The sequence below is a fragment of the Drosophila eugracilis genome, unplaced genomic scaffold, assembly GCF_018153835.1.
Source record: "Drosophila eugracilis isolate 14026-0451.02 unplaced genomic scaffold, ASM1815383v1 contig_1765, whole genome shotgun sequence".
In the NCBI taxonomy this organism is placed as follows: Eukaryota; Metazoa; Arthropoda; class Insecta; order Diptera; family Drosophilidae; genus Drosophila; species Drosophila eugracilis.
In genome coordinates this window covers 4,058,110-4,076,251 of record NW_024572605.1, presented here as the reverse complement: position 1 = coordinate 4,076,251, position 18,142 = coordinate 4,058,110, and the positions used below count along the sequence as shown (strand labels likewise).

The 18,142-nt window shown below is 38.3% G+C and overlaps 1 protein-coding gene across 26 annotated transcripts in view; it reads right to left on the bottom strand.

Moving 5' to 3' along the window:
- Positions 1–5,795: 5,795 nt before the first annotated feature.
- LOC108108904 (heterogeneous nuclear ribonucleoprotein L) overlaps positions 5,796–18,142 on the bottom strand; it is a 105,425-nt gene continuing 93,078 nt past the window's right edge. For 14 of the 26 annotated variants that reach the window (XM_017217128.2, XM_017217129.2, XM_017217138.2 and 11 more), the window contains 5 exons: positions 16,999–17,330; positions 16,729–16,821; positions 10,792–11,067; positions 10,523–10,727; positions 5,796–8,912 (listed from right to left, as the gene is read on the bottom strand). In XM_017217128.2, coding sequence (XP_017072617.1) covers positions 8,776–8,912; positions 10,523–10,727; positions 10,792–11,067; positions 16,729–16,821; positions 16,999–17,330 — 1,043 coding nt within the window. In that variant the 3' untranslated portion in view covers positions 5,796–8,775. The remainder of the gene's footprint in view (positions 8,913–10,522; positions 10,728–10,791; positions 11,068–16,728; positions 16,822–16,998; positions 17,331–18,142) is intronic. The other 12 variants (XM_017217143.2, XM_017217144.2, XM_017217146.2 and 9 more) reach the window with 3 other exon arrangements.

Genomic DNA, 18,142 nt, shown 5'->3' with positions numbered 1-18,142 from the left:
TTGTTTGCCCGTTTATCAGCCTTCATTGGTATTTTGTTTATGCGTGGCATTGAATTAATTTACCATTGGCTTTAATTTCGTGTGTGGGCAGCAGTTAATTAGGTTATTTCAAGGATTATTCTATTTTACAGCCCAGTTGGCTGATAATTGTTTTTCTGCGATTTCCCTGCCATATTTTAAATCAGATTTGCCCACAGAAAGAGCCACTCGAATATGTCAATTAATTTGTGGTCGCTGCGATTAGAGATATTGGGATTTAGCATTAAAACAAATAAATAAGCAAAGTTAGTAATTTAAATATAATTATAAGTAATTATAAAAAGTAAATATTAACAAAATTAAAGAGAGAAACACGATTATGATCTTTAATTTAATGTTTTTATAACAGATTTTTAACATTTCTTCATTACTTTTCAACTATTATATCTTAACTAAAAACTTTGACTTTCAACCTAAGCCTATGTGTGAGCATTACTTAGTGATTTCAACTAGTTAGTTAGGCACTAAGATTACTTACCACATGCAGCAAGCAACTGAAAAGTGGCTAACTAAATGTGTTACCAATAACAACAAATTAGCAAAAACTATTACTTTGGCAACGGAATTTAATTTAAATGGAAGACTTTAAAATGCTTCGCGTTTCAATGTCGATTCTTAATTGTTAATTGTTGTTGTAGCTGTTGTTGTTCTAGTTATTCTTGTTGTTGTTGTTGTTGTTGTTGTACTTGTAATGGAGGTGGCTGTTATTTTTGTAGTTGTTGTTTGTTCTTGTTGATTGGATTGGTTTTTTTTGTGGGATTTTATTTTTTAAAGTTTGTTGGTTGGTTTTGGGCTTGGTGACTGAGGTGCTTGTTGTTGTTGTTGTTGTTGTAGTTTCCACTAACTGTACTAGCTGTACTTGTTGTAATGTTGTTGTTGCTAACTGCAAATATGACAAAAGTATAGGTGAGTAAGGTGAGTTGCAATTGAGAGGCACAGAAAGAAAAAAAATAACATCTAGTTGAGTGTATCCATGTAGGAAAACTCGAACTACTTTCAAAGGATTTCCCTTTTCATAACGATTGATCTCAACTATATCTTATCTTTTTCTTTCTGTGTAGAAGTTGTACTACTGCGGGACTAATTGTTCTTAAATAAAACAAAGTTTTCATTCGAGTTTCTTTTGTGTATAAGTTTAAGTTTTTCATTTATTTGTTTTTCGTTTTCGTTTTTGGGTTTTCTGGTTTAAGATCAAAGAAATTGTATTTATGTACTGTTTGTTTTTGTTGTGGATTTGTTGAAGTGGCTGTTTCGAAATGTTTTGCAAATTTATCGTTTTTTCTTGTTTCTTGTTATTTTCCGCTGTGTTTGCTTGCCGCAACGCTTGGCTTAAAAATAAATAAGTTTCAATGATGGTTTACAATTTTCGTTTGTTCTTAGGTTTTTGCATTTGCACTACAGCGATTTCATAATTTGCTTATTCTTGGTTTTCTGATGCTAACAACATTTAATAAATAGTAGTTTTGAATAGTTTCTAATAATTTGTCCATTACTTGTGTGTGTGTGTGTATGTGTTTAAGTGTGGGTGTGTTATTTGGTTTGACTGTGTTTCCTGTTCTTTTTTTTTGTTTTTGCAAATTTGCTGTGCAGTACATGATATTTTTACTTTGTTTTTTGTTTTTCGTTTTTGCGGTTTGTTAATGCGTTTTTCCTCGCCTGATAAGATTGATGTGTGTGTATATATATATATATATATATGTATAGATATAAACGTATATATGTATATATATGTCTGGTTATGGCTGATTATGTCTGTGTGCCTGTGTGTAAATGCGACGCAGAATTGTTTCAAAAAATTAGTTCGTACATAGTCAAAAATCGGTTATCAAAAGGACTTTGCTGTGATTATGTTGCATTCCATAGGCTTATACATATATGTATGTAAGTATTATGTATGCGTTTATGTACGAGTGTTAATGTATGTATGTATGTTATAAGTGTACTTAGTATATAATTATGTATGTGTATGCATGTATGTGTTTGCTTGTTATAGAAGTGTATATGTATGTATGTATGTATGTATGTTTTGCAAGAGTAGTGTGTTTCTTTGATTTCCACATTACTAGCTTACTACACTTATTAGCATATTACGAATGGTTAACGACTCTTCAACTAAACACTTAGAAAGTTCGATTTAAATTTGTCTCTATATTCGGTTTTTTTTCGATATTCGATTCCTTACTGTTGTTCAGCCAACCACAAAAGTATGCTACATTTCGCAGCGCATTTCGCATTACAGTCGCGTCCTGGATGATTAAAATAAATGAGAACCCGCTGCTGCCCGAACGCAATAACGCAATGTGCGAATCCAAGCCCGAGGCGGAAACGGCGAAATTGGCTTGCCCATGCGTTAATTATTAAATTTAGTTAATGAGATTGTATTTATTCGGTGGATTAGTTTAACAAGTGTATGTGTGTGGTGTCAAATTCAGAAAACCATTTCCGCCACACAGCAAACCCTAAATTAAAGTATGAACTAACTAAACTAAACTAAACTAAACCGATCAACGAAAATTCAACTAAATTGCATATTAACATAGCTATTATTATTAGATGAGGGTATGGATGTGTAACTGACTGTGTGTGTGTGTGTGTGTGTGTGTTAACCGAACACAAGTCAAATTATATTGCACAACTGCCCTGCGGTTTGGCTTTACTAAGTGAGTGTGTGCGTGTGCGTTTCCGGTAGTATCTCTATGCCTCTGTATGTGTGTGTGTGTGTGATGGCTTACAACCGGTCGTTTATTGTTATAAATGGAATCGTCTTGGCTGCCATATTGGAGTGCTGATAAACTGCAGGTCCTGCAAAGCATACACATCCTGCCTGGTCGCAGGCCTGCTGCATACGAATGCAGTCGAAGTTCAGACTAAGCACCAGCACACATACACCAACTAATTGCAGCCCGAAAGTATGCAATTGTTCCGGGCAGGGCAACCCGCTCGCAGATGGGAGCTTAAAATTACTAATAAATTATTTAGGTCCCAGCCGTACGTTCGGTAGAGCTCCTACTAGGACCAGTTTCTTGAGCGGACCTGAGCGAGTGGGTGTATATGCATGGGTTTACCTAATGCTGCATGTCAGGGAACTAAATAATGTCTGCTAAATACCAGGCCTAATTCACTAATACTTGTCGTTTCGTGGGGGAAATGATTTCGAATCGAATTTCGTTTCTTGCATTTTCGTTAACGTTGCGTTGTGGCTTACTTTTTTGTTGTTCTTCTTGTTCTTGTTTTTTTTTACATACTTGCACACTAAGACATTAAGGTATGTGTATATGTGTGTGAGTGTGTGTGTTTAATAAGGAATCGTCAATATATATTTATATACGCTTCTAATACATAATAGACATCTATTGGAAATTCAAACGTGCTAGCATTTGCTTATGTTAAAATTACTCATATTATTTGATTTGTATTAGATTTTTTTTCAAAATTATCACCAGTAATTACGCGTACGACTACACTATGCAGTTGTCCGTTTGCTCTTTAAAACTTGCCTTCGTCCTTTGTCTGTCTATGTCTGTGTACGTGTCTGTATCTGTGTCTGTGTCTGTATTCGTGTCTCCTGGTTGGCTGTCTATGTCTGTATTTGTTTGCTGTGTCTCTTGTGTAGTGGGTGTAATTTGTGGTGTAATTATGTAAGTATTCGCTTCTCATATATGTAATTGCATTACTAATAACGCCAAAGTAACTTCTTTGTTAATATTTGCGCTTGATTTTTCGCTTCATATTCTTTTCTTATTTTTGTTTAAGATTTGCTTGGTTTAAGATTTTCTTTGCTTTTAAAATTGACTCGCGCTACCTCCTCTTGTTCATTAAAAACTATATTTGAATGTATATATGTGGATGTGGTGTCGTATTACTATGTATGTTATGATCTCTGATATATATATATATATATTTATATATAAATATTTATGTATATAAGTATTTGTATGTGTGTATGTAAGTATAAACTATAAGCCTATAAGAATATAGTTGTAGTTGTTCATCTTGTATTTATTCGTTTTTTTCATAGGTTTCTTTTATCCTTTAGTTTTTTTTATTCTTTGTTTTTTTATTTTTATATTCTTTGTTCTCATTATGCACATGCATTCTAGATTATTATGAATTCGTTTCGGTGTACAAAGTTCTTGTTTTTTGTTTAGTGTTTCTCATTTGCCTCTCGTGGTATTCGAACTAAAGAACAGAAAAACGATAGTAGCAAACAAAAGCTCTCACAGGATCGTAGATGTTTAGCAAATTTGAATGCAGCTCAGCAGCACGGAAGTAAAAATAGTAGGTCGAAAAGCGGAAACTCTGCTGGTGTCGCTGGTGCTAAAAAACCTTTGCTCCAAAATGCTTGCTCCAATATAAAGCTCAGTGAAAAAGACACTTCAGAAACTCGAGAGCGTTTGCTCCGCTGTTTCTTCCCCTCTTTAAAGTAGTAAAGTGGTAAATGTACCCAGTTTTCAACTCGTGTATGTGTGTGAGTGTGTGTGGTGTCAGTGTTGCTGTTTGTTGCTGTTTCATAATTGGACGGTTTCACAAATTTGAATAATTTCATTTTGTTTTTTTGATTCTTGGTGGTTGTCAATTCAGTATTGAATAAACTGGTCCATTTGTGTGTAGTTTGGTGTCATTAGGCGAATTGTCTAACGAACTAAGACGAAATTTATTGAAACATACACTCAAAATATGTAGTGGACCCTGTCATTATGAAAATGACGTCCCGAACGAATGTGTGGACAAGTTCAAGGAAAATTGTGAGTTGTTACGTTATAAACAGCACCTACCTTGCACCCCATGAGCATTTTATTTTGGAGTTGAAAACTACGAGGCAATTGCAAACGTAATTGAAATTGAACTCATATAATAAAGAAATCGCTACATAAAATTACATGCAATTATTAGCAAAAGCCAGCGGTTTCGGAAGGCCTTAATAACAAGTTCTTGTCGTTGACAACCTTTCAATGATCTTGCTTCAATTCAACAAAATTGCTTAACGAAATTTGACTAATTTGTTGCTTTTATTTAATTTCGAATGCGTTTAAATTATATTTAAATAATTGCTACTAGAAGTTTATTTTCTTGCTAAATTTCGTTTTGTTTTGGTTTTTTTTTTGGGAACACAAGCGCAAATAAACATAAACAATTTTCCTAGTTTTTCAAAATTTCTTAAAATTGTGTTTTGTTAAATAATACTTTAAAGTAATTACTTAAGTTTATGTTTTGGGTTTATTTAACCCATTCTTTGTTTGCTCTATTTGCTTACATACAATTCTTATTGGCGTTTTCGTAGAGGATTGTAAGAATTATGTCTGTTTTTGCAGTTCTGCTGCTTATTGAAAAGTGCTCCGGGTCTTTGTTTTTCTTTTTATTTTTCTTTTCCTTTTTGTTTTTGTTATACATTTATAATGCCTAAAGTGTATAATTTGAAAACTTAGGCCCTTAAATTTGAATGCTTCAAAATTTTGATATGTTCAAAATTCAGGATAACACTAGAGATTATTTGGCATATAATTTAGTTTAGGTTTACTTGCTGTCATTACTCGCTCTCTTCTCAATGCCCATAATAACAAAAAGGGAACTAAAGGATGTGCGTTTTAGGTTGCTTCTTTAACTGTATTTTGCCTTAAATGCTTTGCGAGTTTTCTATAGTTTAAAAGCAAATTATTTGTCATGTTTCAATTCCTATTCGAATATACAAAAACCTGACAATGATGATGAGTGTGTGGGTGTGTGGGGTGAATCAAAATAAAAATGCATTCGCCAGATACTTTTACATATATATTTATATCAAAATATGAGCGCGCATGTTACAAACTCTGGGCTTAAAAAATACGCTTTAAAAAATAACAACAAAATTTAAATATTAAATAAAACAAATCATATTATTACACGCACAAATATATTTATGATTTTTTTTTATATATATATTTAACCGATGTGGCCGTGCCTCTTGTTGAGGCATGTACTGAACCAGCTAAATATATTATATAAATATATATATATATTTTTGTTTGTCTCTAATTTTACTCATACAAAATTAAAGATACGAAAAATAAACACAAAATAAATTGTGTTAAATGGTAAATAATAATAATAATAAAACTATTAACATAAAAGTTCCAGATTACAGTATGTATATTCGTAAATTAAATAGCTACCAAGATTGTTATTTATTTTATATTAGATATTATTGTATTATAGTAGTTTGTTTATTGATCTGATTATGATCTAATTAGGAGCTTCAAGATCGTTGTTGCTTTATTCTCTTAGAAAGTAATATATATCAATTAGCATTTAACGAGATTGTTCGCTTCGTTAAAATTAAATCCCGCTTGTCATGAAATCATGTATGTTAATTAAATAAATTAAGTACAATAATACTTAATTTTTAGAAAAATATTTTACAATTAAGGATTATAAAAACAAATGTACATAACAACTAAGACTGTAAAGACACTTGAAATAATTACACGACGAACTAGTTATCGAGAAATGAGAAAATTGCAATAAATAAAATAGTACAAACGAAGTGTCGCTTAAAGCCCAAATTGCACATAGTTTTATTGATAGTTACATATATGAATGAGAAATGATCTACACATATGAATGCCCCAAACCCAAACCCCCCCCAACAGGGAGGGTGGTTGTCAGGCGGTGAACTACGAAAAAGTGTGTGAAGAAAAAATTCGTTTAGCGGCCCTAGCATTATGTTTTTATGTGTGTATTCGTTGATTTGCATTAAAAAGAAAGAAAAGTATTTTTTTTTAAAAACAACGCCACCATGAGGTAGGGCAGTCATGGGCTCGGATCTCTTTGGGTCCCACACAAACTGCCGACCGATGGCTCTTAAAAATAATAATAAAATTATACAACTCAAGTGAACAACTGATCGATTATCGTACTACAATATTATTAATTTGCATCTTTTATGTTAATTTCGTTTATATTATAGGTAATCTAACATACGCCTTTGATATGGTGTTGTTGCTGTTGCTTTATTGCTGATATCTTGAATTCTTTTTTTTATTTGTATTCCTCTACTTTTTTCGCATTTGCAATACGGCCTCACCCATCATATTTTTTTGTTTTTAGTAGTAGCTTTGCTTTGCTAACTTCACTTGGAGTTCTGAAATGTTTGGCTCTGTGTCTTCTAATTTTAAAACGCCTCAAAAATATGTTGTTTTGTTGTATGTTTGCTGTCTGCATGTCTGAACGATGCGGCTTTTCACTTAACTACTATATGCTAGATGTAGGTTTAATATATTTTCTTTTTTTTTTCTTCACTTAGCTTGTGTTATTTTTTTTTGTATTCTTTTGTTTCTTTTTTTTTGTTTAGTTAATTTGCTTTTTACATTTAGTGTAAATTAAAATTAATTTTAATGTAAATACAAATACATCTCATACATATAAATTTATGCCTTTTTCAACTTTGTAAATTAAGCACAAAAGTTATGTTTACCATCTTGTCTTTTTCTTGTTTTGTTTTGTTTTTTGTTAATAGTAAAAACATTGGCTTGTGCAAGTTTTTAATTCCTCTTCCTCTTCCACTCTTCTCTTGTTTAATATTTGTTTTAAAGTAAGAAATTTAAAATCAACTGCCAGACATGCTGCAGTGGTCGGTGCAGCAGTTAGCAGAAGAGCTTGTTTTTCTTTGCATAACTAAAATAAACTTCATTTAAAATTGCTAAATTTTTGGTTTTAATTTACACAATAAATATTTTTTTATTAAGACTTTTTCTCACGCCCGAATACTTGTCGAAATATTGTCCAAAGAAATGTTTCTTTTTGTCGCATTAATATATCCGTATCCAAAAATCATATTAACTATACAGAAGAAGTCTGCCGTGGAAATGTGGATAGGGGTAGGTGGATGGTCGGATGGATGATGAATTTGGGGATGGAAGGTCACTAGGGAGAGGGGTGGGTGGGTGAGTGCGGGCGGGGGCAGGGAATTTCTTTAGTTATTTTAACATGGTTTCGTTTTTGAATTACAATTATTTATTTTTGGTTTAGTTTGTTTGTCGTTTTTTATATCAATTAAACATTACATAGTTTACAATTGGTTTGGATTTGTTTTTCCATTTTTCTTTGCTGTTTGTGTGAGAAAGTCCTAATTCTTCGTTTGTAACAATAATAACAATTTAAATTTTTTTTGTATTATTTTCGCGTGTTTTGTTGTTGGCACGCAAACGCATGTAAATGTAATGTAAGGTGCATCAAGTGTGTTCATTCGGTGTGTGGCTTTTGAACGAGGCCATATCGTACATAGGCTGTTTGTTTGTCATACTAATCAGCTGAATTGATATATATATGATGAATTCAGTAAATCTATGCAAATGGCTCGTAGAAAAGTTACATGCGTTTGCGCCTAATTGAATTAATTGTAGTTGGTTTTCTCTTTTCGTTTTGTTTTTGTATGTAAAGTTGATTTAGCAATCAGTTTTTGTTTGAAATTCTTCAGTTGCTGTTGTTTCAGCATTCGCCACCCGCTTGTCATATATATATATATATCGAATGTGTAAGCCCATCATCAATATAGAAGCTGTAGAGATGTTGTAGATGTTGCCAGTGGTTGTAGTAGATGCGCGTCTGCTTCTGCTGGTGTTTTTGTCTTTTGCCCATTTTGTTGTTTGCTTCGTCCTCCCAAGTCTGGGCGCCTGCTTCTCTCCTTCGTCGGTATAGTTTTGTATTGTGTTCTAGTTAAGCCAGTTGTTGTTTGCTTGCTTACACAATCGTAATCAAATCTCAATTGTAGATGTCCACCTTGGTATCGACCTCGTTCTCCTTCTCGATCATGCCCTCGTTGGTCGCATTGTTCCAGGCGCCATTCATGCTCTTGGACGAGGAAAAGCACAGCTTCATGATGAATGGGAATTTGGTGCCTGTGTGGGAGAGGGGATAGAGGAGGGATAAAATATGTATAAGATGATGCTGGTTCCTTGACGAAAACAATCATTATTATATTCACACATATTCATTTAGTTATGGTGTAGTATAGTGTATAAGTGTTGTATATTCTTGAATTTAGTTTTTAGATATTGATTTTGCAAGCGCAATCTTCGATTGTGCGAAGGTATTGGAAAAGGGGGTATTCATTGGAGGTTGATAATGGATGATGATTGGGGTTAGAAATGAATTGAGACATTTTGTTGTTGCCTACCAATGGATTGAATTTAAACCCCGCTGGCTGCTCAATGGCTTTACGCAGCCAATATACTACCTACTACTCTGTATACCTAGCAATCAAAATCCCTCAAATGCGAAAACAGCATTGTGGTGTATATGCATATGTATGCACATCCGATCCGAGAGTGGGTGAAAAGATCTATATATTTGCTTTCAGCATAATTCTGCTGCCTGTGTTTGCAATCGGCATGCACACTTGCATTTGCATTTCCATTTGCGAAAAGGGGCATGCGGCGGCATGGGACATGGGCCATGGGCCATGCATTCGTGTGATTGTGTTTGCGTTCTTTACACTTTTAATTACTATTTACCATGCACTCGAGCAACCCTCGTAGCAGCATCACAAATGCGCCAACGACAAATAATCAAATCGAGGATATCGACAATTTATGCATGAGCATTGAACAGTTCTGTTGGCCACTTTCCTAATCGATTTCCCCCCTCCTTGCTTGCTCTCTCTTTCTGTAAACTGTTTTTCCTTTTCTGATGTGTCAAAGTCACTTTTCTACCAGCGTTTCCTCTGAGAATAAATGCAATGCTAAATATTCTTGGTGACAAATATGAATATTGGCCATGTAAACAAGCTCATAAAACCCTAGAATTTGCGGAATAGCAATTTGTTTTCAGGCGGAACTGCTGCTGGTGAAATATTTATGCGAAAAGTTTATATCGGTCGTCAACCCATTTGTAACCGAGCCGCGAGCTCCGAGACTAATTGTTGGAGAAATCCTTCCTCCAAGCTGTGGAGCAGTGGATGGTGGGTGGGTGGCTATACTAGGACGACCCATTTATGAATAACTGCAAACTGAAATTGTTTATCTTAATTACCAAATTAAAATTTTCATCGCAGCCAGCGACGTTACTAAAAAGTTTGTTGGCCAAAAACCAACCAAAGAAACATGAAAGGTTAAAGTTTGCATTGGGGGGCAGCGAGTGGTGGGCCAGTTTTGGGTGTTGCTTTTTTTAGGTGGGGGTGGTAGATGGGTGGGTGTGATTTTGATGTGCGGCTGCTGCTACTGCACAACAGCCAGAAGTCGAAAGGCCATGCGAAATAGCTGCCGAAACTTTTGGCTGTCGTTCAGCTAGAAGGAGTTTTTGGATAGGTCTCGAGTCGAACAGAAGGGGTGGTGGTAAAACAAAGTTATGTTGCCTACTTATTGGGGCGTGTTCTTGGAGGTTTTTGATGAGAGACAGAGAGAGCGAGAGAGTGCGAATTTGGTGTAAATTTTCGGTTTTCAGGAGGGTGGCCACATATAAATTTGACTTTTTTTCTTTTGAATAACACTTAAACACAACACTATCTCACCTTTACCCTCAATAGGCAGATGGTTGCACTTCATGATGGCCAGAACTGCCTGCGAAATGTTGGGGAACTCGATCAGTCCCGATGATGAGCGCTCGGTCTTCAATGGGAACAGGCGGACCGATGTGGCCGGCACTTCCTTGATATTAAAGATTCCAATCAGCTGGTCCTCGGTCAAGCCGGGCGGTGTGTTGAAAAAGTGCAAAATCTAAATGGAAAGAAAAATTTTAAGATAAATTTGTAATTTTTTTTTAAATTTTAGAAAACTTTACCTTGCTCGGTGGTTGAATGCGATTCTTGCTGGCCTGGGCCGGCGATAGGAAACGATTGTTCTTGGAGCCAGTGTACTCCTTGAAGCTGGGCGAATGATCGGGCAGCAAGAACGGGTTGATCACCTCGGATAGGAAGTTCTGCTTGGAGAAAGCAATCTGTATCTTGCCGCCAGTGCCCACGGGAATGTTGTTCAAGTGCTGTACGCAACGCTCAACGGCCACTGCATCGCCCATTTGCACCATGGCGGTGCCCTCTTTGGTCTTCAAGAACTTAATCTGCAAGAGAACACGAAGATATAGCTATAGTTTAAAATTCATAATTGGTTATCCCACAAGGTATCATTCAGTCAGGGAATGGTTACCTGCAATGTCCACCTCAGCTATAATTTAATTATATGCCTCAACTGGCTGGCACTATGGCCTTTATCCCCCGATTCCCACTATATATATATATATATACATATATATTCCCCTGCCCAAAGGTGCCTCCGGCTGATTGAATTCTCTTGTCGCTGTCATCTCTCGCACTTAACCCAATATGTCAGAGGAGGTATGGGGCAGAGCAGAGTTCTACATTTTCATTGAATTCAATTTAAAATTTCCTTCAAACGCAATTATATAACAGAATGGCGTCCTTAATTCTCCATTCATTGTATGTATGTGTGCGTGTGTGTCTCTGGCATATGAGGATATATGTATACGCCCAGCCACACCCACAATGGTTATGGCCGTGTGCCCTCCCCCTTATTGGGTCATCAAAGTCAGTCGTGTACGTGCCCAATAGCCAAAAATAGCTGAAAATATTATCATTGCTTCTGATTTTCACTTGACAAATATTCGAAATGTCATTTGACACAGGGCCGTGTATTATTATTATTATTATTATTGTTAAGATATTGATAATGCTGAACTGGCAAAAAAGTTTCAGATGCTGACTTTAATTGGATTAGAAAAAAGAGTGCTGCGGAGCTACTGAAAATTGCTGACTTCGACATGTAACTTCTCAAACTTTCTGCAACTTTCTTAAGTTTCCCCTCGTGTAATCCTTCACACCTCGCTGATAGCGATTTGTTGCGTTATAAAAGTAATTGACTGTAATAATTTGCCAAACAATAATTACAAAACTAGCCCAGAGAAAGTGAAAATCAATGGAAAATGCTGGCGGCTCAGCTTGGATAATTCCTTGGTTCGTTCATTCACTCGCTTGGCTGGCTGGTTGGTTGACTGACTGCATTGGCAAATCAATTTGCTGGCCACCGCCGGCAGGCATTGAACTCATTGGAGCGCGGGTTTGGCCAGAGGGGGCCGCCGCCTGCTACTACTATACTCCAGCTGTGCTGGCTATGCATTTTGGTCAAAGCCGAAACAAGTTTTCGCAATTGACTCTCGGTTGGCCAGCGAAATAGAGAAGCGGACCGAGAGCACCTGTCCAAATTGGACGACGACGGGCACTGCAATTTAGTTTTTCAAATGCCTTAATTTGGCGTATTGATGTCGGTCGCTTTACTCTTTTTTTTCTTTGCACGCACTGAGAAGTGAGCTTGGCATTTAGTAAACGTTTTTTTTTTCGCCAATTTGATTTATTTTCCGCTCGCTTTGGGGTCAACTGAATGTAATTATGAGACTGCAGGCCTAGATAATTGCCAGCTAGTGGAGGCCAAAAACTGTCAAGAAATCCACCTCAGGCTGACACAAAAAATCAATATTCTCTTTCCCCTACCATATGCTGCTGTTGCACAAATTATAAGCTCATTTAATAAATTATTCAATTATTAAATATAACCACCCATGTCCTTAGCACAACCAATTAACTGCAACATTTCAAAATAAACAAAGGACGTGGAAAGGACGCGGTCTGTGTGTGTAAATGGGGCAAACAATTTGCTTATAATTAAACCTAAACCCCTGACACATCCGCATATGCAACTATTCCACGGGGTGAGTGTGTCTAAAGTGGGCAGAGCAATCAAACCTCTACGCCTGAATGGAATGTATGGGTATGGAGGTTTTGGGATTGGTATTTGGATTTGGCTGGCTCTTGCTAGCTGGCTGGCCAAAAAAGTAAATAAAAACTAAATGAGGCTTATCGAATGGAAGGGAATACGAGAAACCGAAACCGAAAACGAAAAACCAAAAGCGAGACACGAAACGGAATCATAAAAATAAAACAATGTATAAAAATAAATATAGACCATAAATCAGTCAAGCAGAAAGCGCCCAGATAGCCCCTGCTGAATCCCCGAGAAACAAAAGGATAATGAAATTACACAAACATGCAAGCATAAGGACAACACACACACACACACACACACATATACACAGAGGAAATAGAACTGTTAGCCAGCGGGATTCTTTGGCCAAATCAAAGAGCGCTTCATGGCTGGATGGTCACTGCTGGATGGCCAACAGCCGCGGCCGCAGCAGCGGCAAACATTCGGTGCGTGTCTAATGAGCTGTGCTGTGTACCCCCCTTCCTTCTCTCTCTCTCTCTCTCCTGCCATTTTGCAACCCATGACCCCTAGTGCCAGGACGCCACTGCGTTAATTAAAATGCGACCCCCTCCTCGCTTTGTTGTGCAATGTGGCATGGTGTCTGCTGCTCTGCCATTTGATTTAATTGCTCACGCGCAGCTCAAAAGCGGCAGCAGAGCGGCAGCGGCTGACCTATGCTCCCCAACCATTTTTCCCCACCCTCCTCGAAACTGTATGCCAACCGAAAAACCCTCACCCTCACCCACAGTGTATCCAAATGTTTTTTTAATGCGTATTTAATTGAGTGCGTGTATTTTGTTTTTGGCCTTTAAAGGCACACTCTCCATTTGACTTTTCCCCCATCCCCAAACTGTAACCTTTGCCCTGTCGGCAGCTTGTCGAAGAAGTCCCTCGAGGTCCCTCTCTCCTCTTTCTCCTCTTCCTATACTGCCCTATTTTTGTCATGCCATTTAACCTGAAAATCAATTTGATGATGACTTCATCGCCCGGACCCAGAAATAATTAACCAGATTGCTTCGTTGGGGCGGAAGGAAGGAAACTGCTTGGCAATATTTTCTTCGATGGGAAAAGTGAAAATTACAAATCGCAAAATGCAAACACAATTCAAGCGAATTCCCCTGGGTAACACCCCACCTTCCACCCCTACACCACTTTCCCCCCAAACGACATATTTGACAGGCATCGTAGACGATATTGACAGCTGGAAAATTGTAGCCAACATATTTTTCGGCAGGTTAATCAAATTCCTTCCAGCAGAATGTTTATGCCAAGCCCTTTTAGGATCGTTTTATTGAAATCTAATATCAGGTATTTCCGTTTCTCTAAAATCCACAAGCGTAAGGGCATCCGGGCTTCGTTTATTCATAATTTAGGGAAGACACGAACAGATCCCGAATGCTTACCCATGGGAATCCCATTAACACCAACACATGGCGAAGGCGTCTGTGTGTGGGTGGGTGAGGGAGGTATGAAAAAGAGAGGCTGCTGGGCGAAAGGAAACTCATGCAACGGCACTTTGATTGAGTGGCCATCAATTTCTCATTCGCAATTCAAACATGTCGGACCATAAACTCGCAGATACATCCAAACAGACACACTCACACACACTCACACATCAATACACACACACACACACACACATACGTGCCCATCGACTTTATAATGAGGCAACACAGCCCTGGCTTTTCACTCTTGTGAACTCAGTTGCATAGCGACAGGCGCAGCGAACCGAGAGCATGCTTTGCTAGGCGGGGGAGGGAAAACTCATGGCAGAAACCGAGAGTTGGGCTAAAAAGCGAGTGGGTGGCAAAAAGCAGAGGGCCAGAATGGAGAAATGTATGTTTGCGGCTTAGCCAGGCCAGTGAATAATGTTTGCGCATAATCATTTTTAATGGCTAATGAGTAGTTTCCGTCTCGGACAGGAAGTTGGCAATAAATTTGGCCCTATGGGCATCTCTACTACCCCGTTCCCTCCCCACCCATCCTGATTCTTTTCCTTCTAGCGCAAGGGTGCAAGTGTCAGAGAAAGAAACTGAACTAAATGGCCGCGCCTTGAATTATCGTGCCCACCCACTAAAGTAATGGCCAAATGAGGAGTCCTTCCACGGATTGTGGTTGTATTGGTTGGAATAAAGTAAACCAAAGGTCAGTTAAATTATTGGCTAATGGAGGGCAGCAGTTGGTAAATGCAAAAAATAAAACCTAAAAAGCTAAATGGAAACTTGCCTTGGCTGCATTTTTTCCTTGGCTTTTTTATTTGGGTTTCTAATTTGAAGAAACACTTTCTGATTTAAATTTAAAAAAACTGAAGCTCAGATAAACCCTTAAGTGATATTTTTAAGGGTTCGCTTTCATTTAGTATACGATGCAGTGAAATTCCTTAACGATATAACTCCTTTGAAGGATTGAATAACCTTTGGCTCCCAGCTACTTCAGTGTGCAGGGAAAGTGGTTTGGGTGGTCGCCTCCTCCAGTCAGTTGCCTTGACTCGCTTTATCACAGACATAAACTAAACAAAACATGTCAGGGGGAGAGAGTACGCTGGAAGGGAATGGAAATGGGAATGGGGCAAGCAACCAACCAAGCATTCCCGTTGTCCTTGGCGAGCGCAATTGTCAAAGGACACACATGAGGGGGCGGAATCATAGTGGCAATAAAGTGAAAGCTCTGGCACACGCCAAAGAAGTTTTTAGCATTTGACTTTGATGTTGGTGGCTTGCTACCCACAAGCTCATTGTTCGCCGGGTGGTTTATAAGTGGGTGGTTTAGATAGCTGTAAGGCGTTCTCTGTGGCTGCACTAAATGCTCCCCAAGCGAGTTTTCCTTTCTTTTTCCCCACCGCCTGGCGACTAACAATGAGCACATTCCGAATTGCCATTCGCCAAGGCTTTTTAATGGATTCTTTTTTGGTCGTCATCGTGTTTTGATTTACAAGCGACTTGCCAATCGTTTTGCCATTGTAGCTGGCAGTGGCAGAGGTGGTCGAAAAGAAGGAGTGAGTATATATGGGTTGGTCTTTTCGCCCTCCAACCACCAACCACGCCCTAACAGATAAAGCTGATGACGCTGCACTGATTGCTGTCCCGAGGCGGGTCTCTCTATGTATGTTAGGGAACCGAAAAACCCCACACATGGCGGGGATATTAATCTAAAACGCTTTATCTAAATGTGTTTTGCCGATTCAACTGGCCTACAGTATAGCTGGAGGTTCTACTGGTCGTCGCCTCCGCTGTGCTGTGTCCTGGCCTCGTCCTTTTATTGCCTTTCGTTTTATTTGCACATTTACAAATGGCACACACACAAAGACAGACACAAAGTGGTCGTGCGGTTCGCTTTTCCCACTCAAAAACACCTTTTTTCTTCATCGGCCGATATTCTTCCTTAGCCGCAAAGTGCTGACGACCAAGCAATGAAATGCGTATTTTCTTCGTCGTTTCTTTTTTGTCAGCTTTCTGGCTAAGTGCAAGCTTTCTTCTTGCCTTCTTTTACAATCTAAAAGGTCATAAGCAAAAGGGTTCAAGCTCAGGATGATAGGAAGAAGAGTGTTCCAGTGTTTCCTCAAGTGGAGTGTTAAACGAACATTTGAGTGTGCCTTAACTTTAGGTTATTTAAAAACCAAGGGGCCAACCTCAACTCTTCGCATATTTTCCTTAAAAAAAGGTCAAGATGATGGATCGACTATTTAACTCCCAAAAACATATTAATGGTTTAAGTTGTAAACAGGATTTTAACAAATTACCTCAGTAAAACCTCAGTAAGATTAATTGCAAAAGGAAATGGGAATAAAACCCAAAGATACCTCACTAGCTGATTCTTATGGGAAAACTTAAATATTGACTGTCCGAAAATGCAGTTGAATCTCCTCCCATTCCCGTCAATTTCAATCCAGAAGCTTATCCCGCCTTGTCTTTAATATAAATTAAATACAAATTTAAATACAACTTACCCGGGCCACGTTGCCGTACAGGCAAACCAAATTGAATAGCTTATCCGTGTTGGAAGTGTCGTGGTCGAGTCCGTAGACCATCATGACAGCGCCCTGAAGAAGCCGCAGGAAGGAGAGATAAGGAGAAAGTGGAAAACAACAGGAATTAATTAAAATTCAGAAGGATGTGGGGTTGATCAGAAATTGTGGACAAATAACAATTATATTTGGGCACAGCCTCTGGAATATTGCGAAAGAAAGAATGTACCGAAATCGAAAGAAGATACTCACCTGGGCCTGTCCTTGTGGTGTAAAGGCCACCGGAGCATTGCGTCCGGCAACGACACCGGAGGGTTCCTTCATCAGTCCAGTGGGATGGATGGCGGCGCCCTTCCAATTCTCGGGCGTGGTGGGATGATATTCTGGGGCTCCGAATGGCGGGAAAGCGGCGCCGGGTCCCAATAGTGGTGGCTCTTTAAATTGAACAAGATTGTGCGATTGAGCTGAGGCAACTAGTTGATGATGGTGGTGATTGTTGTGTTGTTGTAGTTCTTGTTGTTGTTGATGTTGTTGTTGTTGGTGGTGGTGGTGGTGATGTTGTTGTGGTGTCGACAGTGTTGGTACTGCATGTGCATGTGTTTGTATTTTTGGTTATTCAATGCATGCAACAACAATAAGCGATAGCAAATAACAAATGAAACGAAACAAAAGATAAACGGAGAAACATTTCTTTAGTTAAGCCAATTGTTTAAAACTAAAACTTAAAATTATCCAAAAATTATTGTTGTTGCATGAAGTAGAAAGTAGAAGTAAGGAAAGGATTTAAGTAGTTTCCAAAAGTTGAAGAGTTCCTCTCTGCTCCCCACTAATATCAAAATCCTAAACCGAAAAAGGGAAAACCACGAAGCAGGCCCACAGACATCATATATATCCCTCCACAGACCAGGGGCGCAGATTTTCCACGAACGGCCGGGGTGCTGGACATTTTTGGCTGCGGTTTTGAATATGCTGCACCCCTTCCTTTATGCCGGCTGCGGTTTGGCATGTAAGTTAATTGAATTTTTGGCAGGCGTAGGAAAAAATGTGCAGAATATAGAGCCCAAATTGGTCTGTTCCAGCGTTCTTTGGGGTTCCATTTTGTGTTTTGCTTTACAGCGGTTGCATTGTGTGTGTTTTGGCCATCCGACCAAAGAGTGGCATCAGAATGGAACCACTCGTATCGGGTATTATCCCATTCCAGCCAAAAACAATAAAAACGACAGCCTTGCCCGCCTTGCCTTCCCTTGCCTCGGCTCTCTCAACGAAGAGGCAATAACGGAGCTAGGCAACCACAGCATTGCAAATCTGCCAACGTCTTGTAATTAAAGCAAAAACTACGACAGAACTGCCAAAATGTCGCGCTAAATATGGCTGAGATGGCAAAAGGAAGCCCGGC